Source organism: Saccostrea echinata, unplaced genomic scaffold, assembly GCF_033153115.1.
Source record: "Saccostrea echinata isolate AGI-Se365-2 ecotype Australia unplaced genomic scaffold, CSIRO_AGI_Sech_v1 ptg000001l, whole genome shotgun sequence".
In the NCBI taxonomy this organism is placed as follows: domain Eukaryota; kingdom Metazoa; phylum Mollusca; class Bivalvia; order Ostreida; family Ostreidae; genus Saccostrea; species Saccostrea echinata.
The window spans coordinates 1,929,878-1,957,405 of NW_026889750.1; the positions used below are offsets into that span (position 1 = coordinate 1,929,878).

The 27,528-nt window shown below is 34.0% G+C and overlaps 1 protein-coding gene across 3 annotated transcripts in view; it reads left to right on the forward strand.

The window, feature by feature from the left end:
- The window catches only part of LOC133182849 (histone-lysine N-methyltransferase SETDB1-like), a 38,281-nt gene extending 11,966 nt beyond the window's left edge, over positions 1-26,315 (forward strand). For 2 of the 3 annotated variants that reach the window (XM_061317696.1, XM_061317710.1), the window contains 14 exons: positions 191-376; positions 1,758-1,876; positions 1,978-2,082; positions 3,063-3,156; positions 3,327-3,526; positions 5,446-5,505; positions 20,608-20,625; positions 23,216-23,329; positions 24,127-24,362; positions 24,490-24,531; positions 24,769-24,858; positions 25,280-25,383; positions 25,501-25,589; positions 26,073-26,315. In XM_061317696.1, coding sequence (XP_061173680.1) covers positions 191-376; positions 1,758-1,876; positions 1,978-2,082; positions 3,063-3,156; positions 3,327-3,526; positions 5,446-5,505; positions 20,608-20,625; positions 23,216-23,329; positions 24,127-24,362; positions 24,490-24,531; positions 24,769-24,858; positions 25,280-25,383; positions 25,501-25,589; positions 26,073-26,190 — 1,575 coding nt within the window. In that variant the 3' untranslated portion in view covers positions 26,191-26,315. The remainder of the gene's footprint in view (positions 1-190; positions 377-1,757; positions 1,877-1,977; positions 2,083-3,062; positions 3,157-3,326; positions 3,527-5,445; positions 5,506-20,607; positions 20,626-23,215; positions 23,330-24,126; positions 24,363-24,489; positions 24,532-24,768; positions 24,859-25,279; positions 25,384-25,500; positions 25,590-26,072) is intronic. The other variant, XM_061317704.1, reaches the window with a different exon arrangement.
- Positions 26,316-27,528: the final 1,213 nt, after the last annotated feature.

The following is a 27,528-nucleotide window of genomic DNA, read 5'->3' on the forward strand; positions in this document are numbered from 1 at the left end:
GCTGCAGTACTTAAGTAAAAAACTTACATGTAGATTTTATAAAAAATAAACAAAGTCAAAAATGTCATGAATGTACATTTATATCATACAGCACAGCTTTTGAAGTTGACTATATTACCTTTAAAAGAGAGGGCGAACTCTTATGATTTAGAGGATGAATTAGTACTCTTGATTATTTGCTTCATTACAGACATTCTGTGACATTAAGGACTTGTCATACGGTAAGGAGAATGTTCCTATTTCCTGTGTGAATGCTATAGACAGATTGTACCCTGACTATGTAGAGTATTCCAATGTCCGTATCCCAATGAAAGGAGTTAAGCTTAATTTGGACCCAGAATTTTTAGTAGGCTGTGACTGCACGGACAACTGTAGGGTAGGTCTTTTGTTTCTCATCTTTCTTATGGTGAGTTATTATATACTGGGTTACATGTATATATAGTAAAAACTTCATTTTTAGCTGACCTGAGTAAAAAGCTCAAGTGAGCTTTTCTGATTAAAATTTTGTCCATGGTCTTGTTGCCATGAACATTTTTATCTTCTTCTCAAGAGCCAGTAGGTCAATTTAATCAAAACATGGTACAAAGTATCCTTGGGTAAAAGGGATTCAAGTTTATTAAAATGAAGGACCTTTGCAAGGGGAGAAAATCAAGAAAAGGTAAAAATAGGATAGGGTCATTTATAAATCTCCTCAAGAATCGCTAGGCCAGACAAGATGAAATTTTAGTGACATTTTTCTAACATCATGTAGATTCAAATTTGCTCAAATCATCGCCCCCAGAGGTAGGGTGTGGTCATGATTAGGAATCGCCCTCAGAGGTAGGGTGTGGTGATGATTAGGAATCATAGTTTAACATAGGAATATGTAGGAAAAAATCTTTGAAAATTCTCCTCTCAAGAAAAGCAAGGTTATGATACATGTAGGTCATGTTAATATCCAACGTCTTCAGGTAGTGCAGATATAAGTTTGCTTGAGTCTTGAACCCCAGTAGTGGGACCAGCATTAGGAATCAAAGTTTAACATGAAAATATAAAGGAAAATATCTTTGAAAATCCTCTTCTTTTAAAAATAGTAGGACCATTATTAGTCATATGATATTAATATGCAAGCATCCTTAGGTAGTGTAGATTTTATGTTTGTTCAAGTCTTGACCCAAAGGTGTAAGGTGGGACCACAATCAGGGATCAGAATCTTAAATGGAAATATGTGGGAAATTCATCATTTTTTTTCTTCAAGAGTGGCAGGAACCCATTTAGTTCCATTGATTGCAATCCCTCCTAAATTGTGTGGATTCAATTTTTTTTTCAAATTATGAACCAAGCAGAAAGGGCGAGGCAAAAATCAAGCATAAAATTTAACATAATGCATGTATATAGGAAAGAAAATCTCTTAAAAATTGTCTTCAGAACAGCAAGGCAATGTTAGTCATAGTTGTTTTGAAGCATTCCCCTTCTGTTTGTATTCAAATAAAATTTTGTTATGATCCCTTGGGCTAGGATGGGGTCACAATATGGAGTTATTTTTATTTGAAATAAATTGGGGAAATTTTAATATCTTCTGAAGAGCAGCAGGGCTAAATTGACGCAGGTGAACATTTTGGCCCAAGGGCCTCTTGTTTAGCATGATAATTTTTTTAATCTATGAATGATGATGTGGTGATATCTCTTTAAAATTCAGATACATGTTGTACAGGTATTTAAAAACTGAATTTAGATTGTGTGAAATGTTTCTCATTTTCCATTGGTATTTCCTTCAGGACAAGTCTAAGTGTGCTTGTCAGCAAATGACTGTGGAATCCACAACAGTAGCAGGGGGTAAAATTAATCCAGAGGCTGGCTATGAAAATAGGAGGCTCCAAGAACCTATAGTGACAGGGTGAGTATATTTCACTGTACATGACCATAATGAAATTTCACTTAAAAGTGAAGCAATATAAGTGTATTTCAAATTCTGTTCCTTTGCCATAATGATTTCAGAATTTATGAGTGTAATTCCAAGTGTAAATGTGACTGCCGCTGTATCAATCGTGTGGCACAGAATCCACTCACCGTCAGACTGCAGGTGTTCAAGACAGAGAAAAGGTAAATCTCACAGGCATTGAAGAAACAAGTCATTGTGGATAGACACAGAGACAGGACAAGTCATAGTGGATAGATCACATATAAGACAGAGAAAAGGTCAATCTCACATAAGACATTGAAGAAGCAAGGCATAGTGGATAGATCACATAAGACAGAGAAAAGGTCAATCTCACATAAGACATTGAAGAAGCAAGGCATAGTGAATAGATCACATAAGACAGAGAAAAGGTCAATCTCACATAAGACGTGAAGAAAAAAGTCATAGTGGATAGATCATGTAAGACAGAGAAAAGGTCAATCTCACATAAGACATTGAAGAAACAAGGCATAGTGGATAGATTACATAAGACAGAGAAAAGGTCAATCTCACATAGGACATTGAAGAAAAAAGTTATAGTGGATAGATCATATAAGACAGAGAAAAGGTCAATCTCACGTAAGACATTGAAGAAACAAGGCATAGTGGATAGATCACATAAGACAGAGAAAAGGTAAATCTCACATAATACATGAAGAAACAAGTCTTAGTGGATAGATCACGTACATGTAAGACTGAAAAGAAGTAAGTATTAGTGGATAGATCACATAAGAAAGGGAAGAGATAAGTCACAGTAAGATAGGGGGATATAAGGTTTAATAGTGGATATGTCACACAGGATGGAGAAGAAGCATAAATTTTTAGTGGATAAATCGCATACATTAAAACAGAGAAGAGATAAGTCATAATGAATATATCACATAAATGTATGACAGAGAAGAGGTTAGTCTTCTTAGGTAGGTTACAAAAGGCTAAAAAAAATAATAATGACTGTTTCCGTACAAAACCTCGCTAAAACTGAATTTGAAACAGTTCTTTTCTTAAGTGAGATTCAATTTAGAGTAGGCTGAATTACCGTTAACAGGGGTGTAAACCATATTAACAATAAATGAAATACATTTTAATTTTATTGTTTGATTAATGTCATTGTCTTCATTTACAGAGGCTGGGGCTTGAGGTGTTTAGATGACATTCCAGCTGGAGGATTTATCTGTATCTACGCTGGGCAACTACTGACAGAGCAAGGGGCTAATACAGTTAGTTCAGTCTTTGACTTATTATAGATTGACTTAAGTAATCACATCATGTACACCGGAACGCTTCCACTGTGTCCATGTCTGTGGACTTATGTTATAGAGGTAGGGTTGGAAGATGAAGAGTATGTATCCACTGTATGCTCATGTTGTTTTCTTTGTTGTGTACACAGGATGGTCAGCAGTATGGGGATGAGTATCTGGCTGAGCTGGACTATATGGAGGTAGTGGAGGGGTGTAAGGAGGGGTATGAGAGTAATGTAGACCAGGACGAGGGACTGGGGGACAATAGTGAGGAGGAGGAAGAGGAGGAGGAGGAGGAAGAAGAAGAGGAAGAGAGTGAGGAAGAACACAATGAGAGTGATTCAGACAGGTGAGAACACAATAAGAGTGATCCAGAAAGGTGAGAACACACTTAGAGTGATTCAGAAAGGTGAGAAAATATACAGGTAAACTTCGATATCTCGAACACCGATATGCCGAATACCACAGATATCTCGAAGTGAATCAACGGTCCCGGCCGTTTTTATTATATTTATGATTTAATAAAACCACGGTATCTTGAACACGGAAATCTCGAATACCTCGTTTATCTCGAAGTAGATTTACGGTCCCATGCGTTATCTCGAAGTCCAACAAATTTCTTGCTCCGCTGAATTCACACCTTAGTACACAATAATCCCATTTTGCTAATTTTACGGTCTGTTGAACGTTTCCGTTAGGTCTAGCACAGGCTTCATGGGACCATTGCTGATAATCACACCTTATTAGCCCCAAGCTGTTGTTTTTGTTAGTTAAATTTAATTACGCAGGCCAGGTGATTTGTTAATAAAATGCACACTCAGAGATATGATGACACGATAATGAAACAGCGGCTTGGGGACGATTACTGTAATAGGAATTAAAATTTATCGAAAATACACGCTTATACACATTATTACATATCAAAGTAAACACTGAACACATCAAAGTGATATTGAACTCAAGAAATTTAAACAATTAAAGACATTATTTTGAGTTTAAAAGTCTTTACCAAAAATCTAAATCTTCAGTACACATGATCTCTGATAAGGCAATCTAACGAAGGACCTGGTAGCCAACCTGGGGGATAGTTAGATTATCTGAATGTGGTGTAAAAAAGAAAACTTAAAGTTCATACAATCGAAACAAAGTTTGCTTTTATTTATGCATATTGGCAATTTCAACAAATTATTGTTGAACGATAATTCCTGTTTCCGTCTTAATCCTTACTACAGTGATTGGTTTATCAATTACAAAGCGTAACACATATCCGGGTTTCAGAAATCCTGAAACCAGCATGATTATCGCTATTGAAAGCGATCGAAATTTGTAAAAATTAAATGTAAGTGTTGCAGTATTGAATAAAATAATATATGCATTATAAGTGTATATGTAAATGTATTTTTAAAAAGATATCACTAAGTACGAACTGAAACATTTACCGCTTAAATTATGCACATGGTGGAGGGGTTGGGGTGGGGTAATTTCCTGGTAATAGAACATGTAACATAACAATAATTGGTACCAAATTCATCAACTTCGATATCTCGAACACTCGGATATCTCGAAGTTTTTCCTAAGCCCCGCCAAGTTCGAGATATTGAAGTTTACCTGTAGAGAGTGATTCAGACAGGTGAGAAAACAATGAGAGTGATTCAGAGAGGTGAGAACACAATGAGAGTGGTTCAAACAGGTGAGAACATACATAGAGTGATTCAGAAAGGTGAGAACATATAGAGAGTGATTCAGACAGGTGAGAACACACAGAGAGTGATTCAGACAGGTGAGAACACAATGAGAGTGATTCAGACAGGTAAGAACACATAGTGAGTGATTCAGACAGGTGAGAACACATAGGGATTCAGACAGGTGAGAACACATAGAGAGTGATTCAGACAGGTGAGAACACATAGAGAGTGATTCAGACAGGTGAGAACACATAGAGAGTGATTCAGACAGGTGAGGACACACAGAGAGTGGTTTAGACAGGTGAGAACACAATGAGAGTGATTCAGACAGGTGAGAACACACAGAGAGTGATTCAGACAGGTGAGATCTCATAGAGAGTGATTCAGACAGGTGAGAACACATCAAGAATGATTCAGACAGGTGAGAACAGATAGATAGAGAGATAAAAAGTTTATATCATATAAATGTCTAGAATACAATGCATCAAAAATTCATTTGTTCTGATTATGAGAATAAAATAATGCTTTTAATCCAGATAGTTATTACATGCACAGTGTGTATATATTAACTTTTTTTTCACAGTGATTATGAGGGTAAAATTAGAAGTTCTTCTGATTCACAGGATAACCCCCATCACACAAGGTATGTAGTTATTAGGCAAAAAAAAAATAATGATTAGTTTTTCAGGCACCGCCGCATCAGGTCAAAAACTGCCGCATTGATGAATTTTAATGACATATTGAAAAGGGAAATAACTCAATTTTCTATTTTTCCAAGGTGAAAAAGAAAATCAAGTTATTCCCCTTTTCATAAATGCTTATAGATGGACGTTTTTATTAGGTAAACAGTATATTTCTTGTAAATATGTTATTATGTTCCCCAAACGAAGTTTGGGAACATATTGTTTTTACTCTGTTTCTTATTATTAAGGTCTTCGTCTTCACGGAAGACCTTATAGTGATTCTACTGTTTCTTATTATTATTATTCTTTTTTTTGACCAAATTTTGTGCACGCGATATCTCGAGAACTGTTCAGTAGTTTTCAATGAAACTTTCACAAAAAATGAGTTATCATATGATCTTTGTTCATCACAAGTAAAATTTGGAAAATTCTCTTCCGGTTCCAAGATATGGGCAAATTCCTGATTTTTAAATGGAATTTTGTCCGCGGCGTATCTAAAGAACAACTAAAGGTATGAACTGGAGACTTATTAGAGATTATAGAACATGTCTCTTAGATTACCAGAATCACCCTTTCCTGCGTCGTCACTACTTCCGGTCGCTACAGGAAGCGAATTAAAAAAGTCGAAATTTTCAACTTTTTTGTTTTTCAATATATTTTGATGATATTTGTTGGGTTAATAGAGACTCTTTTCAGAATGCTTAATATATAGATAGTTTGAAAATTGATAATAAATATTAGAATTATTTTTAATAATTTTTTGACAAATATTGAGCATGCGATATCTCGAGAACTATTCAGTAGTTTTCAATGAAACTTTCACAAAAAACGAGTTATCATATGAACTTTGTTCATCACAAGTAAAATTGTGGGCAAATTCCTGATTTTTAAATGGAAGTTTGTCTGCAGCGTATCTAAAGAACGACTAAAGGTATGAACTGGAGACTTATTAGAGATTATAGAAAATGTCTCTTAGATTACCAGAATCACCCGTCGTCACTACTTCCGGTCGCTACAGGAAGCGAATTAAAAAAGTCGAATTTTTCAACTTTTTTGTTTTTCAATATATTTCGATGATATTTGTTGGGTTAATAGAGACTTTTTCAGAATGCATGATATATAATTAGTTTGAAAATGGATAATAAATATTAGAATTATTTTTAATATTTTTTAGACAAATATTGAGCACGCGATATCTTGCGAACTATTCAGTGGTTTTTCGTCAAATGTTCAGGGAAAATGCGTTTTAAAAAGCCATTATTCAATTTGAAAGAATTTTGGAAAAATTCACTTCCGGTTCCATGTTACGGGCAATTTCCTGATTTTTAAAGAGAATTTTTTCCGCTGCAGATCTAAAGAACGGCTAAAGATATGAACTAGAGACTTATTGGAGAGCATAGAACATGACATCTAGATTTGCGAAATCGCCTTTTTGTGCGTCGTCAATAGTTCCGGTCGCTACCGGAAGCGAATTAAAAAAAGTCGAATTTTTCAACTTTTTTGTCTCTCAATATTTTTTAATGATTTTACTAGGGATAATAGAGACTCTTATAAGAAATGGTCCCGCGAGCGTAATGCTTAGCGTGTTCAATTTTCACACGGGCGACCTGGACTCAATCCCCGAAAGTCTGGATTTTTTTTTTTTACCATTTTTCAGCTGAAATGTAATAACGTATCTTTGAAATGATACCTGGTATAATAATCTGTTCACTTACAATATATTTTTACATACAATTTACGTTTTATAGTATTTAATTTATGAAGGAGTTAAATGGAATGCACAACGTAATACAGATAGTGTTTTGAGTGAGGAATCAACTTCTCTAATAATGGAGAAGGGAAGGAAGACCTTCTTGTTGCCATGGCAACAAGTTTCTAGTTATTATTATTAAGGTCTTCCGACTTCCTTCGGAAGACCTTATTGTTTTCCGTCTGTTTTCTATTATTATTATTATTATTATTCTTTTTTTCATAGTTATGGCGATATCTCAGCTGTGAGTGAGCAGATTTCAGAGATTTTTTCGCGGAAGATGCATCATGTAAATATCTCCAGACGTGTTTTTCATTTTTTCAAAAATCACTTCCTTTCGCGATTTTTGGGGAAATTTGTATTTTTTAAATGGCATTTTGTCCAGAATTTTTCTTAACAACGGCTAAAGATATGAAATTGAAACTCAATGAATAAATAGAACATCAAATTCCAATATGGGGAACGACCTTTATTTTTCGTCGTCGGCACTTCCGGTCGCAAACGGAAGTGAATTCAAAAAATCCAATTTTTCAACTTTTTTGTTTTTCAATATTTTTCTTTAGGATTTACAGGGTTTATAGAGTGTTTTACAAGAATTCTAAATATGTATTCAATATTTTGATGCGTGCATTTATTGCAAAGATATGACTGATCCAAACTTTGTCCCACTGTCTGGGGTTCGAATCCTGCTGGAGGTAGTTAATTTTTTTTTCTTTGTTTTTCTCTTTTTTTCAGTTGCTAATGACTTCTCTCTCTTTAAAAACATGTATGGTAGTTTTTGCTGATTTTTAAAAGCTTTTTTGTCAGAGATTCTGTAGAAAACCTTTCGACATATACTGAATATCTTTGCATCTATGATATGTCCTTCTAAAACTATTTTAAGATTTCATTCTTGTCCCCAAAGCTTGACCCATTCAAAAGTTGTCACCCCTTTTGCAATAAAACCTTGTTATCGCTACTCCTCCGAAACCGTAAAACGTAGAGATTCCAAGCCTTCAGCAGTGTCTTCGACTCATTTAATACTCTCTTCATTCTATCATTGCAAAAGCATTCTTTGGTCCCTTGTATGAGTTACTGCCCCTGAAAGTTTATGCTGCTTACATTTAATGAACCTTTTTTAAAACGGTGTATCCTAGAGACATGGGACCAACTGCATCGGCATGTTTGACTTTGACCTTGAAATATAGGTCAAGGTCAAAGTCATTTAAAAACATAAGAAATTCCTTATATATGTGTGAAATATAGCAATTCACCAAATGACCTTGAACTTTGACCTTGACCTTTGGCCTTGACATTGGGTCAAATGAAAAAGTAAGGACATGCATCCAGCTCCAGTATCAGGTAAAAACATAGAAAGTAAAGATTTCCTTGTTTTGTTTTGTTTTGTTTTGGTTTTTTTTTTTTTTTGAAATGGCCCTGACCTTTGATCTTGACCTTTGATCTTGACCCAAAGGTCACAATCAGGCTTAAAGATGTGAAAGTAGTTACAATTCTTAGTTTAAAAGAGGCATAAAATAAATAATTCACCCCCCCCCCCTTCTTAAAAAAAATCACATCAAAAACAACGTAGAATATTTCTGTAAAATTCAAACCAGACCTCGGATCGACAACATATTTGGTACATTTGTAGTATAGACCTCAGAGAAACTTTCTTGAGAGTTTTACGATGAGTCTTATAAGTTTATAGAAGTCATGAAGTTTCACGGCAAAAACTACAAGTTCTGTTGTGTTTGAAATTAAAGTGCAGGTGAACGAAGAAATGATCTAAACCTTTTATCGGCTATTTCTTCAGATGTCGTTAGTAGCATTCGATTTTCCTGATATGATACGACATTTTAATACCAAGCATTCTCTCTTTCTTTTACATTTGGAATTTATTTGATTTTTATTTAGAATTAATCAGTTTCCAGAAATAGCGATTTTCGGTATATTAAAAACAATTCTCGCTTTCATTGTCGTGTTTCCCTTCTAAAAATGCATGTTGGGAGTTTAATTTGTGCTACACATATTTAATTTAACCCAAAGAAATGCTTATTTAAATGTTTCATATTTATTTCAGGATATTCAGTCAGAAATGTTAAAATCCGAAATCTTTTAAGCTTACAACAAAGCTATTTTCAAAAAATTCAGCGTGCTCACAATATCGATGAATCGGGCTACAGTCCATTAATACATTTTCATTAGGGAACAGTGTTAACGTTTTCTCACGCACACCCGTCCCTTGTTATTTTATATACTGCTTGCAAGTTCAGGAACTATTTCCTTTTACGGAACTTCTTTCTTCCCCTACCGATTCTAAAAATACGCTTGTATTTATTCTATAGTCTTAAACAATTAACTTGCTCAATTTTATCGGAATGTGTAGCGCAGTGTTAGAGCACCTGCCTTTCAAACCAAGGGTTTTGAGTTCGATCCCAGCTGGAGGAGGATTTTTTTTTTTTTTTTTTTTTTTTTGATTTTTTTGCTTTTTTTTTTTTGGCATTTTTCTTTTTCTCGGCCTAAGCGACACGAAAACACTTAAAAAGGTGGAAAGGCCTCTAATTGTTCTCTGAACAATTAGTTTACTTGTTATTATTAAGGTATTTCGATATATATGATAAGATATGAATATGAAACTTGCTGAGGTGATAGAGCATCAAATGTAGATATGTTGATCGACCATTATTTTCCATCGTTCGTACTTCCGGTCGCAAACGGAAGTGAATTAGAAAATGTTAAATTTGTAACTTTTTTGTTTTTCAATATTTTTCTCTGGGATTTACAGGGTTAATCGAGAGTCTTCTAAGAGTTCTAAGTATGTTTTTATCATTTTGATTGATGCATTTGTTGCAAAGATATGTAATACAAAGATAGATTACATGATCAGTACGTACTGGTCCCTGCTGACAAAGCAGGTAACAATATTGTCTTTGTTTGTAAGACTCATTATATTAAATGTATTTTAGAGGAACTTGGATTTAATTCTACAAGTGGTAATCCAACTTATACTCATAGTTCCCTTTTTAAGGAAGAACTTCTTCAAAATCATATGTCAGTTTTGAATATTTTTAATATTCCAAACAACCAAAATGAATTCGAATTACCATATTTATATTGGATTCCGAAACTTCATAAAAATCCTTACAAACAAAGATACATAGCGGGTTCCAGTATATGTTCAACCAAGCCTCTATCTTTACTCCTCACTAAGATATTAACAGTGGTGAAGGAGAAACTTCAAGAGTACTGTGCAACAATATATTTGAGAAGTGGTGTAAATCAGATGTGGATACTTAAAAATTCCAAGGACCTTTTGGAAAATTTGAAATCACAAGATTTTACCAAAATCAACAGCTTTAAAACTTACGACTTTTCAACTTTATACACAACCATTCCCCACGATAAATTAAAGTCCAGGCTTTTTGATATCATTGACAGCTGCTTTTTCAATAAAAATGGAACTCGTAAATATACTTACCTTGTCATTGGTCATTTGCAAAATTATTTTGTTAAAAAACATTCTGATTGTACACACAAGTACTCTGAAGTTGACATTAAAAAGATGCTTGAGTTTCTTATTGACAATATCTATGTGGTTTTTGGAGACCAGGTCTTCCAACAATCTATTGGAATTCCCATGGGTACCAATTGCGCCCCGTTATTAGCAGACCTTTTTTTGTATTCACATATTGAAGTTGACATTAAAAAGATGCTTGAGTTTCTTATTGACAATATCTATGTGGTTTTTGGAGACCAGGTCTTCCAACAATCTATTGGAATTCCCATGGGTACCAATTGCGCCCCGTTATTAGCAGACCTTTTTTTGTATTCATATGAAGCAGAATTTGTCCAAAATCTTGTACGTGAAAAGAAGAAAACACTTGCTGTGGTCTTCAACTCGACATTTAGATATATCGACGACGTATTGTCAATTAACAATGGCTATTTCCATTCTTATGTCGATAGGATATGTCCTGGTGAACTTGAGATAAAAGATACCACAGAGTCTGACACATCTGTTTCATATTTGTATATTTTACTTGAAAAAGATGTTAATGGTAATCTAACAACCAAGCTTTATGATAAACGTGATGACTTTAACTTTTCAATCGTCAACTTCCCTTACTTATGCAGCAATATACCTTCATCACCTGCATACGGGGTATATATCTCTCAGTTGATTCGATACGCAAGAGCATGCTCTACGTATGTATAATTTCTAAAACGAGGTAAATTATTGACAAATAAGTTGATGAAACAAGAATATCAGCTGTCTCGTTTTAAAGTCATCATTTCGTAAGTTCTATGGTCGATACAATGGCCTTGTCAGCAAATACCATTTATCATTGAGTCAAATGCTGACTAACGTTTTTCATACTAATTGTTAGGCCATTATTTACACACTGAATTGTCGACGGATTTTTCCGTGATTTCCCGATCATGACAAGGAGCACACGGCAGGTGTGACCGGTCGGCAGGGGATGCTCACTCCACCATGGCACCTGATCCCACCTCTGATGTTTGGAGGTCCGTGTTTGCTCTGCTCCTATTTTGTATTGTTTAATGGACTTTTGAGCTTGAATACTGTTCGTTAACTCCATATCTTTCATATGACCGATCCAAACTTTCTCGTATTGTTGCGGGTTCGAATCCTGCTGGGGCGGGAGATTGTTTCTCTCTTTTTTCAGTTGTAAATGATATTTTTCTCTGTGAAGACATGTATGATAGTTTTTGCTTATTTTTTAAAGCTTTTTTAACAGAGATTCTACAGAAATCCTTTAATAATCATGATCTATGTTGAAAGACTGTGTTACATAAACGCGAACAAAAAATACCTTCAATAAAGTATGAAATGAAGTGAGGTAGCACAGCGATCTGGAGAAAAGTTCGGTCGGAAGACCACTTGTTGCCCTAGCAACAAGAAACGCATCTAGTTAGGTCTTCCGTTTTCAACGGAAGACCTATAGTGATTCTACTGTTTCTTATTATTATTATTAGGTCTTCCGTTTTCAACGGAAGACCTATAGTGATTCTACTGTTTCTTATTATTATTATTATTATTATTATTATTATTTTTCATTTTTATTTTTCTGACCTTTTCAAATCGCAATATCTCAAAAACTACTCATTCATTTTCAGCCAAATTTTCAGGAGTGATTTGTTATCTCATGCCATTTTGAAATATTGAAAAAGTTTGGAAAAATTTACTTCCGGTCGGGAATTATTACGATTTTTCACTTTTTACACTAAAAATCTAGTCCATGAATGTTCTCAGAAACTGTTAAAGGTAGGAGTCTGAAACTTTCAGGTATGATAGAATTTGGTTTGTAGATGTGTGATGGAAACATTTCGTGTGTCGTCGTAACTTCCGGTCGTCACAGGAAGTGATTTAAAAAGGGTAATTTTTTTAACTTTTTTGTTTTTCAATATTTTTTTATGATGTTGATAGGCTTAATAAAGAGTCTTACAAGAATGCTAAATATGTAGTTTGTTTAAAAATTGATTAACCCATACTCTGAATATTTATCATTTTTCAATTTTAAGAGACGGTGTTTGATAGTGTAATGGTTAGCATGTTGAATTTTCTAGTGGGCGATCTGGATTCAATCCAAAGAATTTCCGAATTTTTTCTCACTTTTTGGGGCTCAAATATAAGATTTTATCTTAAGGGGGGGGGGGGGGGGCTATGTCTTTAGACGTCAGAGCAGCGGTGTTTGACGGCACAATATCAGCGTGTCTTTTTACTCCCTCATAAAGAGTTTGCAGTTTAATTTTGCACTAATTAATGTGCATAGATGCAATTGTGATATGACAAAATGAGGAAAACATGTTGGTGCAAATGTATATGTAGCTAGATACCTATGCAATTGTATCATAAATTGGAGAGTTGCCGAATTGTATTTTGAAAGTAGAATTTGTTACTTTCTCATGTTGATTGAATAACATATATAGCAATTTCAAATGAGAGAAAAATAAACTTCAATGATATTTTTCTTTGATTTTAGTAGGGCAATATTCCTTTATAGATGCAAGTTACAGAACATAATAGGTATCAGATTCCTTGAGCGTCATATGGCGAGACGTGTTTTGTTGCGAAACATTCCAGTCTTTTCATTAATGTGTTACTAATTGGAATAATCCACTTTGGGGGTAAAGAGGAAAATAAAATGTGTAAGAAAACTTAGTGCTGCCTTTATGTTACTTGCCCGTATACGATATGTAATATGTACAGTGTGATAAATATACATTCTTAGACTCGAAAATCAGGCTACAGCAACATATTTTTAAAAATTTCATTGAAGCTATCACGTACTCTTATTCAATTGAAGACACATTCCAAAGAAAAGGCGCGATGATTTACTCGTGACGTTTGGCGCGAAATAATGTATCTTGACCCGCCTTTCACAAATGGTCTGATGCAGTAGTGTAGAAGTACAGAAAAAGATTACACGGACATGTCTGAATTTGGAATTGCATAGAATAGAAAGTTGAATGCATAAAGAATAAAGGAAGTAAACACAATAGTTTTTTTTTTAGTTTTTATCAGTAACAGATTATTTTCTCTGCTATCAGTTATTGTTAAAACTCAAGTAACAAATCCGATGTAAATCTACTAGTACTTGCACAAAATTTAGCTGGCAAGTTTTCATCCTATAATTCCACACTATAAGAAATAAAGATTAACCTGCCTGACACTCGTTACTTCAGGGAATGAGTGCAAGGTAAACATTGATGATGGCTGGTACATTGCACTAGTGTAGTGGTATCAATATTAAAGAACAAGGTCCACTTAGGGCCTTTTTTGGCCCTGTGAATTTCAGAAAAACTGAAACTTCTTTGACAATGCATTAAATATCATTTAGACCTTTGATGACTGCGTATCTATCAAAATGACGTAATTTTCTGGCTAGCCAATGCATTATGACGTCATGAAATGCGACATTTTCCTCATATCGTGAAAAATTCTACAAAACAAACCAATTTTTAAAGCTAATTTTTCGATATTTAATATAGAGCGTAACCTCTGATCTTAAATATGCAACTATAAAATGAAACTTTTTCTGAGGATTTCAAAACCTGTTTTATTATTTAGATCAGAGGATGCAATCATATTATTTCTCTTCTTCTTTTTTAAGCTAAAACTTGCATCACTTGATTGCATCTCTTTCGCTGTTTTGAAATATGTTAGATTCCACCGGAAATAAAACGTCAACTTCCGGTCTATTGCTCGGCAACAGTAAACGATTGAAGTCTGAAACTTTCAGGACTGATAGTCAGTGATCAGTTTATTTGAATCGTGACAAAATCTTGTATCGCCGTTACTTCCGGTCGTGACAGAAAGTAATGCAAATAAGGGAATGGTTAATGGTTAGCACGTTGGATTTTCAGGCTGATGACCAGGGTTAAATCTCCAGAGTGTCTGAATTTCTTTTATCACTTCTTCAGTTTGAGTTTTCTTTTTTTCAGAATCGGACGGAAGACCTCTCATTGCTCGCAATGAGTTTCTAGTTATTATTATTATTCTTTTTTTTTTAGACAAAATTTTGTGCACGCGATTTCTCGAAAACTATTCAATGAATTTCCTTGAAATTTTCAGGGATAAAAGGTCTTTATATGAATTTTATATAAAATTCCGTTTTTTGGTAAACTCGGTTCCAGTGCCAATTTATGGACAATTTTCTGATTTTAAAATGCAATTTTGTCCGCGAGTGTTCTCGAGAATGGCTTAAGATATTAACTGGAGACTTGTTAGAGATGATAGAACTTGACTTTTAGATTGGAGAGGGCACCTTTTCGTCTGTCGTCGGCACTTCCGGTCGTCACAGGAAGTGATCAAAGAAATCGTTAAATTTCAACTTTCCTTTTTTAAATCAATTCTTACATCATTTTATTGCATCTCTTTTGTAGTTTTGAAATATGTTGGTCCCACCGGAAACAAAAACGTCAACTTCCGGTTATAAGAGAAAAACGACATAATTTGAGTATTTTTCTTTCCCATTAATATCTATTGTAGATAAAGTATTTGGAATGAATTTTAAACATGTTATTCAGACAGATAATGTCTAGAGTAACCTCAAATATCTTTCAAAAATTCACTTCCGGTCGCGTGTTTTTCTGTCCTAAAAATGAGAAGTTGTCTGAGCAAGATCTCGGAAACGGTAAGAGATTAAGACACCAGACTTATATGAGTAACAGACCTTAAGATGTAGCAAAAACCATTTGGGTTCAGAGCGTCAACCGTCACTTCCGGTCGTCACAGGAAGTGATCAAAGAAATCGAAAATTTCAACTTTTCTTTTTTATTTAAAGATTGCATCACTTTATTGCATCTTTTTCGCAGATTCGAAAGATGTTGGTCCCACCGGAAACAAAAACGACAACTTCCGGCATCTTCGCTAGCCAAGGGTTTCTGATACGCTACTCTCCTCATAAGCCCTTGGCATACGGTGTTAAAAAAAGTTGGGATTTTTTTCTCAAGTTGTGATTGGAGTTGATCGACATCGTTCGACCAATCAGCAATTGTTTTTTCTAAATGACGATATTTGCGTTCGGGATATATCTTGACTCTTTAACATCGGTAATGTAAAACGCAAGTAAACAATGATCCGTAAGATAACATGCCATTCTATAAATAGCTATATGGTGTCATCCAATATCTAAAGCAACGTGCATAATATGTGATTAAGAATCTATACTGAAGATGTAGATTTGCATTTTTACATGTTTAAGTAACAAATTAACATAACTCAATACCTTCTTGTTAATTATTCTTTAAAAACAATTTTTTTTAAATACGCTTTTTATTTCTGTCGATGACGCAATCTGTAAGAATCATGATCACGTGACAAAAACAATCCCGTCTTTTGTCAGCACCGTATGCCAAGGGTTTATGAGGAGAGTAGCGTATCAGAAACCCTTGGCTAGCGAAGATGACTTCCGGTTATAAGAGAAAAACTACAAAATTTGAGTATTTTACTTTCCTATAAATATTCTTTATAGATAACGTATTGGAAATGAATTTTAAATATGTTATTCAGACTGCAAAGGTCTAGAGTAAACTTAAATATCTTTCAGAAATTCACTTCCGGTCGCGTGTTTTTCTGTCCTCAAAATGAAAAATTGTCTGAGCGAGATCTCAAAAACAGGTAAAAGATTAAAACACCAAATTCTTATGAGTAGCAGACCTTGAAGAGTAGGCAAAACCATTTTGGTAAACGCGTCCGTCGTAACTTCCGGTCGTCACAGGAAGTGATCAAAGAAATCAAAAATTTTAACTTTTCTTTTTTAAATTAAAGTTTGCATCACTTTATTGCATCTCTTTCGCTGTTTTGAAACATGTTAGATTCCACCGGAAACAAAAACGTCAACTTCCGGTTTTAGGTGATAAGCTACGTTACTTCGATATTTAACCTTCTCATAAATATTGCTTATCGATAAAGTACTTGAAATGTTTTTATGCATTTTGTAGATACTGCAAATGTATAGAAAAACGTCAGAGATTTTTTTATAAAATTCACTTCCGGTCGCGTGTTTACCTGTCCTCAGAATTAGAAATTGCTCGGCAACAGTAAACGACTGAAGTCTAAAACTTTCAGAACTGATAGTCATTCATCAGTTTATTTGAATCGCGAGGAAATCTTGTATCGCCGTTACTTCTGGTCGTGACAGGAAGTGATGCAAAAAAGTGAATGGTTAGCACGTTGGATTTTCACCCTGACAACCAGGGTTAAATCTCCAAAGTGTCTGAATTTCTTTTATCACCTTTTCAGCTTGAATTTACATTTTTACTTTCAAAATCGGACGGAAGACCTCTCATTGCTCGCAATGAGTTTCTAGTTAAGGTCTTGCGTCTGCAACGGAAGACCTTCTTGTTTTCGTTCGGTTTCTTTTTCCCTATTATTATTATTATTATTATTCTTACCGATTTTGTGCACGCAAGTTCTCGGTAACGTCTTGGCCGATTTTCATGAAACTTTAAGATCTGATAGGTATTGATCTGAACCTTATTGGAAATTTTTTTCGTTGATGACGTCACTTTCCATCTCGAGATATTTAGGATTTTTTGATTTTCAGAGGGTCGGCTTGTCCTGGAAACTCCTCCGAAACGACTTCAGATATTGAGTCAAGATTTTCAGTGAGGGTAGGGGAAGGTTTGTAGATTTGCAGGCAGGTGTCCAAATCTCTCTAGCGCAAAAGGCGCCGAAGCTCGGTAGGGCTCAAAACATGTCTCAGAAACATCTCACAAAATTTTACACCTTTTCTTTCATATCTTCATACATGTTAAGAATTTGTTAAAACATATAGAAGAAAAGTTGTGCAGAATAATACGACCTTTCATTTGATATCAAGAAAAAGGGGCTGACCCCTCAAATTAGGGGCTCAGAGGGGCAAAAAGTCTTCAACCTATAACTCTTTAACGATCAATAATTTGTAATACATTACTGAAGCAAAGATGCTTATCTTAACGATTTACGACAATATATGATAAGATTCTGATCATATGTTACGTAATAAGGGGTCACAAGGGGCCAGAATGCTAAATCTTTGATGCTTTATATCTCGAAAAGGGGGAATATTTTGAAAAGCAATACTGAACAAAAGATGGTCAGAATAATGTTCTAAACAATATGCACCCTTTCAATTTTTGTCAAACGGCCCCATTAAGGACTTGGAGGGGTGGCCCCTAAATATTTCCATTCAGCATATCTCCACAAGGAAAAGAAATCTCTGAATAGTTGTTGAACAAGATGTCTTCAAAATCACAAGATCTTTTATTTGATATCAAGAAAAAGGGGCTGACCCCTCAAATTAGGGGCTCAGAGGGGCCAAAAGTCTTCAACCTATAACTCTTTAACGATCAATAATTTGTAATACATTACTGAAGCAAAGATACTTATCTTAACGATTTACAACAATATATGATAAGATTCTGATCATATGTTACGTAATAAGGGGTCACAAGGGGCCAGAATACTAAATCTTTGACACTTTATATCTCGAAAAGGGGGAATATTTTGAAAAGCAATACTGAACAAAATATGGTCATAATAATGTTCTTAACAATATGCACCCTTTCAATTTCTGTCAAACGGCCCTATTAAGGACTTGGAGGGGTGGCCCCTAAATATTTCCATTCAGCATATTTCCACAACGGAAAGAAATCTCTGAATAGTTGTTGAACAAAACGTTTTCAAAATCACAAGACCTTTCAATTGATATCAAGGAAAAGGGGCTGCCCCTCAAACTAGGGGTTCAGAGGGGCCAAAAGCAATTCATCGATAGCTCTTTGATAATGTATATAAAATCAAAGGCTTGAAATCTAATTAGGGAAGTCTATATATATTATTATCTTTTAACAAAGATCATAGTCAAAATCATATCTCATCTTATCGAAAAATCGGACGGAAGACCTACTCGTTGCTCGCAACGAGATCTCATCTAGTTATTATTATTTTTCTTCCTGGGTACTTTTTTGTCCGTGAGTGATCTCCGAAACTACACATCCGATTGAGGTGAAACCTTTTTAGGGTTAATAGGAATGTTATGTAGATTTGCGGAACGAAGGTCATTTTGCGCTCACTTGCATGCACGTGCGTGCGCGTGCAATGAGTAAAATGACCAATATACTTGATATAGCCATAGCTTTCATAACTTTTGATGAAATGCATTGATACTCAGAATATAAGGATATATTAATAGTGTAGACAAGATACCATGGTCAGAATGCGCATGCATGCACGTGCGCGCATGCGCATTGATTGAAATAACCAATACAATTGATATAGACTTTACTTGTACATTTTTTCATGTATTGTTTTGAAACTCAGAATATAAATATATATTAGAAGTGTAGACAAGATGACATGGTCAATGCGCACATGCAAGCACGTGTGTGCACGTGCGTGCGCGTCCAATGAGTGAAATGACAGATATACTTGATATAGTCATAACTTTCAAATCTTTTGATGAAATGCATTGATACTCAGGATATCAAGATATATTAATAGTGTAGACAAGATGACATGATCAGAATGCACATGCATGCACGTGTGCGCATGCGCAATGATTGAAATAATCAATACAAATGATATAGACTTATCTTGTACATTTTTTGATGAATTGCTTTGAAACTCTGAATATAAATATATATTAGAAGTGTACACAAGATGACATGATCAGCGCACACATGCGTGCACTTGCATGCACGTGCGTGCGCGTGCATTGAGTAGAATGACCAATATACTTGATATAGCGAAAACTTTCATATCTTTTGATGAAATACTTTGATACTCAGAATATAAGGATATATTAATAGTGGAGACAAGACGACATGGTCAACGCACACATGCATGCACGTGCGTATGCGTGCAATGAGTAAAATTACAAATATACTTGATATAACCATAACTTTTACATTTTTTTGATGTAGTGCTTTGATACTCAGAATATATAGACATATTATAAATGTAGACAAGACGACATTGTCAACTTGCACATGCATGCACGTGCGCGTGCATGCAATGCTAAAATGACCAATATACTTGATATAGCTGTAACTTTTATACTTTTTGATGAAATGCTTTGATACTCAAAATATGTAGATATATTAATTGTGTTGACAAGATGACACGGTCGTCATGGACATGCATGCACGTGCGCGCGCTTGCAATGCGTAAATTGACAGATATACTTAATATAGCCGATTTTTTTATCTTTCGATGAAATTTGAATATTAAGATGTATTTAAAGTGTAGACAAGTTGACATGGTCATTTTGTACAAGCATGCCTGTGCGCGCGCGTGTTATGCGTAAAAAGAACAATATACTTGATTGCCTTATTTAATGAAGCTTACAGGGACTAAGACACCAAAAGGAAGTTGGGGAGCGTTTGGGGAACATCTGTAACGGTCCCCGTTACAATTAATACTAGTTGTTTTAATTTTAAACAGATGTTTGGAATAATATTATTTGAAATTGAATACACGTTATAATTAATGTAAGAGAACAAAAAAAAGTAAGAATCAGTTGATATCATCATTTTGTTGAACAACTGATGTGAAAGAAAGGTATAACACCTGCTTCCAAAAGAAAATAAAACCTGTCTGCCGCTTTGAATTTTGATGTTTTTGGCCTGAGAAATTATTAATTTTTTTGGCCTTAAGTCTGTGTTAGAATTTCTGACCACTGTTATTGTTTATGGTTGCAGGTATACAACAGTAAGCAATATTCATGTAAATGTTTATAGATGGACAATACACATTTGTTGAAAGAAAACTTTTTTCTATGGGAAGTATAAATCTAATAAGTTTATTTCTTTCCAAAACACCATGTAGGGAAATGAGGAACTTGAGGTAAAACATTCTAAATAGAACTTCAGCTTTGTGGAATTTTGCTAATTCTTAATGAAACTGCACTTCATAGCTACAAAATTTTTCTAAATAATTAAAAAAAAAAAGAAGAAAAAAAGAAACAAATAAACAATATTATGGCTTTATATACATTCACGGGGCATATTTTTATGCACTGAATCTTTTTTTTTCCCTTCCTGCTATTTCATTGTTGCTTTAGCTTCATTTACAAGGCTTTTATTTTTTTTTTAATTTAGGTTGATCTTGACATTCTCTTTTTCAAGAAACTGGACTTGATTAAATTTAGTGTCTGTTTGCTAAGTACTTTTGTTTTAAAGCTTTTGCCTCTTTACCTATAAAAATAAGAAATAATGGTATTGAATATTGCTTTTGAAATCTGTATATTCAAATGTGGACTAACTTTCATCTTAATGAAGGTATAAATTCAATTAAGTGCTTGCTTATGCATTAATAAGATATATGTACTTCATTTTTAAAACATTTTCTTTGCAATTAATCTTCATGTTTTAAAGAATGGGATGTTTCTAGTGCTTTAAAAATTTACAAATTTGCAGTTATTTTGATTTCACATGCTTCCAATGAAATTTATAACAAGCACAAGATCACGTATTTGTCAAAAAATTGGCAATATACATAATCACAGCTTTGCTTGTGCTTCATACAAATTCTCAGTGATTATGCAATACTTATTAATATTCATTGCAGGAAGAATAAGAAATCCAAAAAGGGGTATTCCTTATTTGATGTTTCAGTATTGTTTTAAGTTATTTTGTTGTTTGGAATTCTTTTGTTGAAGATTCATGCTTTTTTTTTAAAGTCAATAATTTAATTTTAAAACTGTTGCATTATTTGTATGGAACATTCAAATGAATCATTAACATGTATATGGAGATCAAATTATGAAAGAACATTGTTTACAAAGACCAATTTCATGTATTCTTTCTACAGTAATAGTAACACTTAATGTGTATAAATACACCAGATTTCTTTTAATCATTAAATGTTCACATGTAAAATTTGAAGAAGAAAAATATTACTCCCAAGTAGTCTTGAACACATGGTGTACATGGCCAAATAATGTAAATAAACCCAAAATTCTGTCCATGTTGGTAAAATGAATTAGTACATGCAGATTATAATAAAGATTGTTGGGAAACTTTTTTCAGCTGATAATTTCACGAAAATATCTTGCTAAATTGAATGTACAATATTTTTAGCTCACCTGAGCCAAATTGAGTTTTTCTGATCAGAATTTGTGTGTTATTGTTTTTTTTTTTTTGTTTTTTTTTTTTTTTTTCAAATTGTCATGTTCTTCCTCAGAACCTTAGTGCCAGTTTCAGCCAAAATTTGGTGATGTGATTAAAGTTTGTTCAAATGAATGGCTATACCTCCTTACATAGGAGATAATTAAGAAAAGGCAAACATAGGATGGGGTCATTTAAATGTCTATTTCTAAAGAACCACTGTGCTAGAAAAGATGAAATTTATGTGAAAGGATGGGGCCACAATAGGGGATCAAAGTTTTACATGAGAATATATATAGGAAAAAATCTTCTCATGAATAGCAGGGCCCTAATTCGTAATTTTACCAGGTAATATTAAGTATGCAAGCATTCCAAGAAAGTGCAGATTCAATTTTGTTCAAATCATGGCCAGTGGAAGTAGGGTAGGCCACAGATGAAGATAAAAGTTTTACATAAGAATATATAGAAAACATCTTTTTACATCTGATGAAAAATAGCAGGGCTAGGATAACTCATATAAATATGCAATCATCCTCTGGTATTGAAGATTTAAGTTTGTTCAAATCATAGCCCCCAGGAGGTAGAATGAGGGATTTACATGGGAATATATATAAGGAATAAAAAAAAAACTTCAAGAGTAGATGAAATGATATTAATATGAGGAAAAAAATCCTAAGATGTGGGATTGAATTTTTTCTCTCAATTTATTGACCCTGGAGTTATTAGCTGTGAGGCTATCATCTGGGATGCTTGTACATCTATACAGAAAGGAAAAAAAATCTTCTACAGAACAGCAAGGCTTTATTAGTTTAATTGAAGAATCTTCATCTTGTGTCATGTTAAGTCATCACCCCCTTGAGGATAGGTTGGGGCCAAAATATGGGGTCAAAATTTTTCATGGGAATAAAGTGAGGGGATTTTTTTTTAAATAAATCTTATTATCTGAAGAACAGCAGGACCAAGATGACTCAAGTGAGCTTTGTGGCCCAAGGGTCTCTTTTTCTTTGTTTTTGTTGCATGAAAGCTTTGCAAAAGTTGTTGGATAATTCTCTGATAAGCTAAGAGATAATTTAAGTGATTTTTTAAAGAAGTGCATTTTGGTGTTATGAACATAAAATGAAATATGGTTTTGCATTTATTAAAATAATGATAATTTTTTACTTAATACAGATTTATGTATAATTGCTGAGGTGATGACAAATCAAATATGTTTCAAAGATTTCATGTATTCAGTTTGAATAAGCAAGACCGTCTGACAGAGTATTAGACCTGAGAGTTGGGGAAATAAATCTATAAATTTGTGAAAGTTAGAATTCCTTTTTCAACAGAACAAGGACAAGAAAACAGGGAGGAAGTACAGACACCAAGGAGGGAACCAGGAAAGAGCCATGTAAACTGGTGCTCAGACGAGACTCATCTAGGTCTACAGATCAAGAAGAATGGTGAGAACTCAGAGGTCATTTAGAATAAAGTATAATGGCAAATCCTTAAACTGGCCTTCACAAGGACAGTGTAAAAATTTGATAGCTGATCCAGAGGAATTGTATTATGATGATTCTTTCTTTATACACATTTTGCAAACATGTCTGGTTTTAGCCACATTGTTTTTGGCTTGATTGTGAAACAAAATTCAGCTTCTGGATTGATGGTGTCTGACCATCCATTTGCTTCAACAATTTTGTTTAGATGATTATCATTATATATTTATCATTATTATATATAATACCTCATTTGGAGTTGACATTGCATGGCTCTGACTAATTATTTCGAGACTGGAAATGAAATATTTATTCCTATTGAGGATGACTTGTTCAGATCATCTTTATCTAACTTCACACATTGGTAAATCAGATTGAGGTGTTTCGATTTCTGCCATCGAACAATCGACATTGATCTTTGACCTTGAGATTGTAACAAAACATGTTCATCTTTGTTTAGGACTTTATGATTTAAAAATATGTACCAGCACTGGAATGGGTATTGAATTCACATCTGGTATTGTCATTTGTTCATTTGTCACATGAAGCACTGTTATGGGTGACTTTTCCTGATAGGAATTTTAGTAGAAATAATGTAATTTACTGAAAATTTTAATTAAAAGGTACATATTTTTACTTCTCAAAATGAAATAAAAAGTGTAGGATAAATTTTCATGTGATCTCCTCCAACATATAACTTCATTCTTAAATACAAATTGCTGTATGTAGTATTATTTTTTTGACTTTCATTGTTTTTCAAGGTCTGTCAAGCTTGGAGCCCCTTCTTCAGGGAACAATTCCCTCTTGAATAACGAGGTAATCCTAATTAACGATGATGAGGATGAGGAAGATGATACGGTTCAGACAACACCCAGTGGATCAAAGATGGAGAAGTTTGCGTCCAATGATTCTGTGGACACTGACTCACTACCTGATCTCGACGGGGACACACCCACTCAAAAATCTCAGAAAAACGAGGCAGCTCCAGAAAAAAGAGGTCCGGAACACCTTTTCTTTGAATAATACTTAAAGGATCAGTAAAAGTTCAATACATTTGTACTTGTCAGATATAAAAAAAAATACAGTACATTCATTTCCTTTAAATGAGGCAATTTATTTTTCAGTCTCAGATCAGAATCATCCACATGTAACTCAAACATTCACAGGTAATTTTTACGTTCAAACCATAACTCTTTACTTGGACTATGATTTTCTTTTGTTTACAAAAGTTTGGTGTTGAATCACTTGCAAATTGTAGCACTTTAAGCACTGTTTACAGATTAAAAGAAAAGGAAAAATCTTTTGTATTTGAATCTTAGTCTTTCAAATTGATCAGTAATCCATCAGCTATATGTAATTCAAGCTTGATCTCTAAATTTGAAGTCATTTTCTATTCTTTATAGCTCGTAGGAGCACTACCTCACGTTTCAAGAACCTGCCTGATCCCAAACGCAAACACACAGCAGAAGGACAAAAAGATAGTGAAGGAATAGGTGAGTATGCAGAAGAAAGTTACATATTTTCTTTTTAATGGAGGTTAGGAGGTGATTCTTTACCATTGTATCCTGAAGAGGGATATTGGTCCATTGCCATTTCCAAACAAAAAAAAAATCACACACACAGAAACACACACCTATTTACATCTGGTTGGGCTTTGACAATGCAGCTGAAGACATGACAAACTATGTCAAATGACAATGTTGATTCAAACTTTCAACGTTTTATTACACAATTGTACAATTTTGCAGGAAGATGTTTTTTTTACCAATACAAGTTTTCTTAATTTTGATAAAATTGGGTTTTACTTTTCTTATCTGTACTACCAGTACAAATTTAAAGAAAAACTTCTGCTTTGAACTAGTTAAGATAGGTACATTATATAATGGTAAGACTTTAGAATTAATGCTTTTTTAGATGAAGAGCCTGTGCACAGAGCAACTAGAAATTATTACCAGGATGGACAGGCCTGCTACATTATGGATGCCAAATCTCAGGGAAATATTGGGAGATATCTTAATGTAAGCTTTAGTACTATGTCAGCTGTTTTGTGAACTGTGAATCGAATTTGACCAGCATATGATTTATCATTATATTTTATACAGTTTGTGTATTTATTTTAATATATTCTTTTCCAGCATAGTTGTAACCCCAATGTCTTTGTACAAAATGTGTTTGTGGATACACACGATCTCAGATTTCCTTGGGTAGCATTTTTCACTTTACAGTAAGTATTCTTGTAGATTACAGTAAGTATTCTTGTAGATTATTACAGTAAGTATTCTTCTAGATTACCAGTAATGATCAATACCCTTGTTATCTTGGGCCATCTTTAAAAAATTGTTTAGCTGCCCTCTCCCGACTGACTGGCTAAAAATGGCCCGACTCAAAATTTTTTTTACCTCCAGGAAGCATTTTTTTTAACCTCCAGGAAGCAATTTTTTTTAACCTCCAGGAAGCAATTTTTTTATGCATTCTGGAAAATAGATTTTGAAAATTCAGCATTGAAATATTTGAAATTTTCTGGGAAGAAAAATTTCTCACTTACCTATCGACCCATTTTTTTCATCCGGAGTCGGGAGAGGGCAAACAAACATTTTAAAGTTGGCCTTGGCAAAAATCCTTGTATTTGCATTCACTTGTCCTCCAAGTTTAGCAATTATAAATGTGATTGTTATATACATGTATATTTTCTGTGTTCGTTGTTTAGATATGTTCGAGCTGGGACAGAATTGACCTGGGACTATAATTACGAAGTTGGCAGTGTGCCAGGAAAGGTTCTTTACTGCTACTGCGGGTCCTCAGAGTGTAGGGGCAGACTACTCTGACACATCGTCAAACTTTACATGTTTATTTAGTCATTTGTACATCTACATTTTTTTCATTATATATTGGTGTACATGTATGTTGCAAAATATACTTAAAAAAAAAATAAATAAAAATTTTAGTTTTTCTTTGTTGTAGAATTTATTTAGAAATGGGATTGTCTTTGATTCTGGGTCAATTTAATACTCACTTTAATTTAAATGATAAAATGAATTGTACTAGAACAAAAAGCAAAACTTTTTAGAAAATAAACATTTGTAACCATTATAGACCACAGTCAATTAACACATGCATCTGAGACAGTAAAATGGATTTGGAATGAAGGCATCTATTTTATGAAACTTTGAATTCATCTAGATTTTATTTTTTGCAACTGAAAGGCAATGAAACCAAGTGCATCTGAGAAGCTGGGGGAAAATGGCATTACTCAATCTTTTAAATTTACCTATTGTTCAATCACACTTTAGTTTCAATGTTTCTAACATATTAATTATTGATATTATCATTCCATCCGGATTTTTCTTTTTTCCTTGCAAAATCTGTCACAACTTTTTTTGCTTGATAATGATGACAACTGTCAAGATGAGCTATGGATTCCTGTATTTTGTATTTCCTGTTTTTTTTTCATAGTGAAATAAGTGCAGATCGAGGACAACAATCACCATAGAAGTACATGTACACTCAAACCTGAACTTAATGGGGCGGAGAAAAAAAATTAAGATATCTGAGAATTCGATATATTGAGATTGCAATACATAAAAAAAAGAATAAGTATTGGGGTTTCCAATTCACTTCGACATACTCATGGTATTTTAGATACAGATGTTTAAGGTATCGAAATTCAACTGTATTTATTTCACCTCCGTCAGTGATCGCAATTCTACCAGCATTCATTTTAATTCATATTTAATTTGAAATTTCCAATCGCAACGACAAGCTTAAGCATGAAAGAAATGCCCGAACTAGCAATGTGTAAAAAGTGACTTGCTTTGTAGACAAAACTCCGAAGTAAATCTGAAAATAAAAGCTGCCATCATTATTTTTACAAACTCCAGGTCTTAAGTGATCGAGCTTGCCAGCAAGTTTGCTCCTGTTGTTTACAGAACTTATTGAATAACGGCTCCTTAAAGCAGTGAGTTTTCCTAATGGCTATTGGTGCTGTTCTAATAATATTTAGATTCAAAGACATCAATTTATGTCGACTAGAAAGATCATTTGAGAGGAAGTCATTTAGTAAGTGCTTTTTCTCCGGTCAACTCCTAATTGAGGGATTCTAAGTGCTTGTATAGATTGTTGAGTTGTTCGTTTTTCTTATTAGGGGCCTTGAGATTGCACTTCGT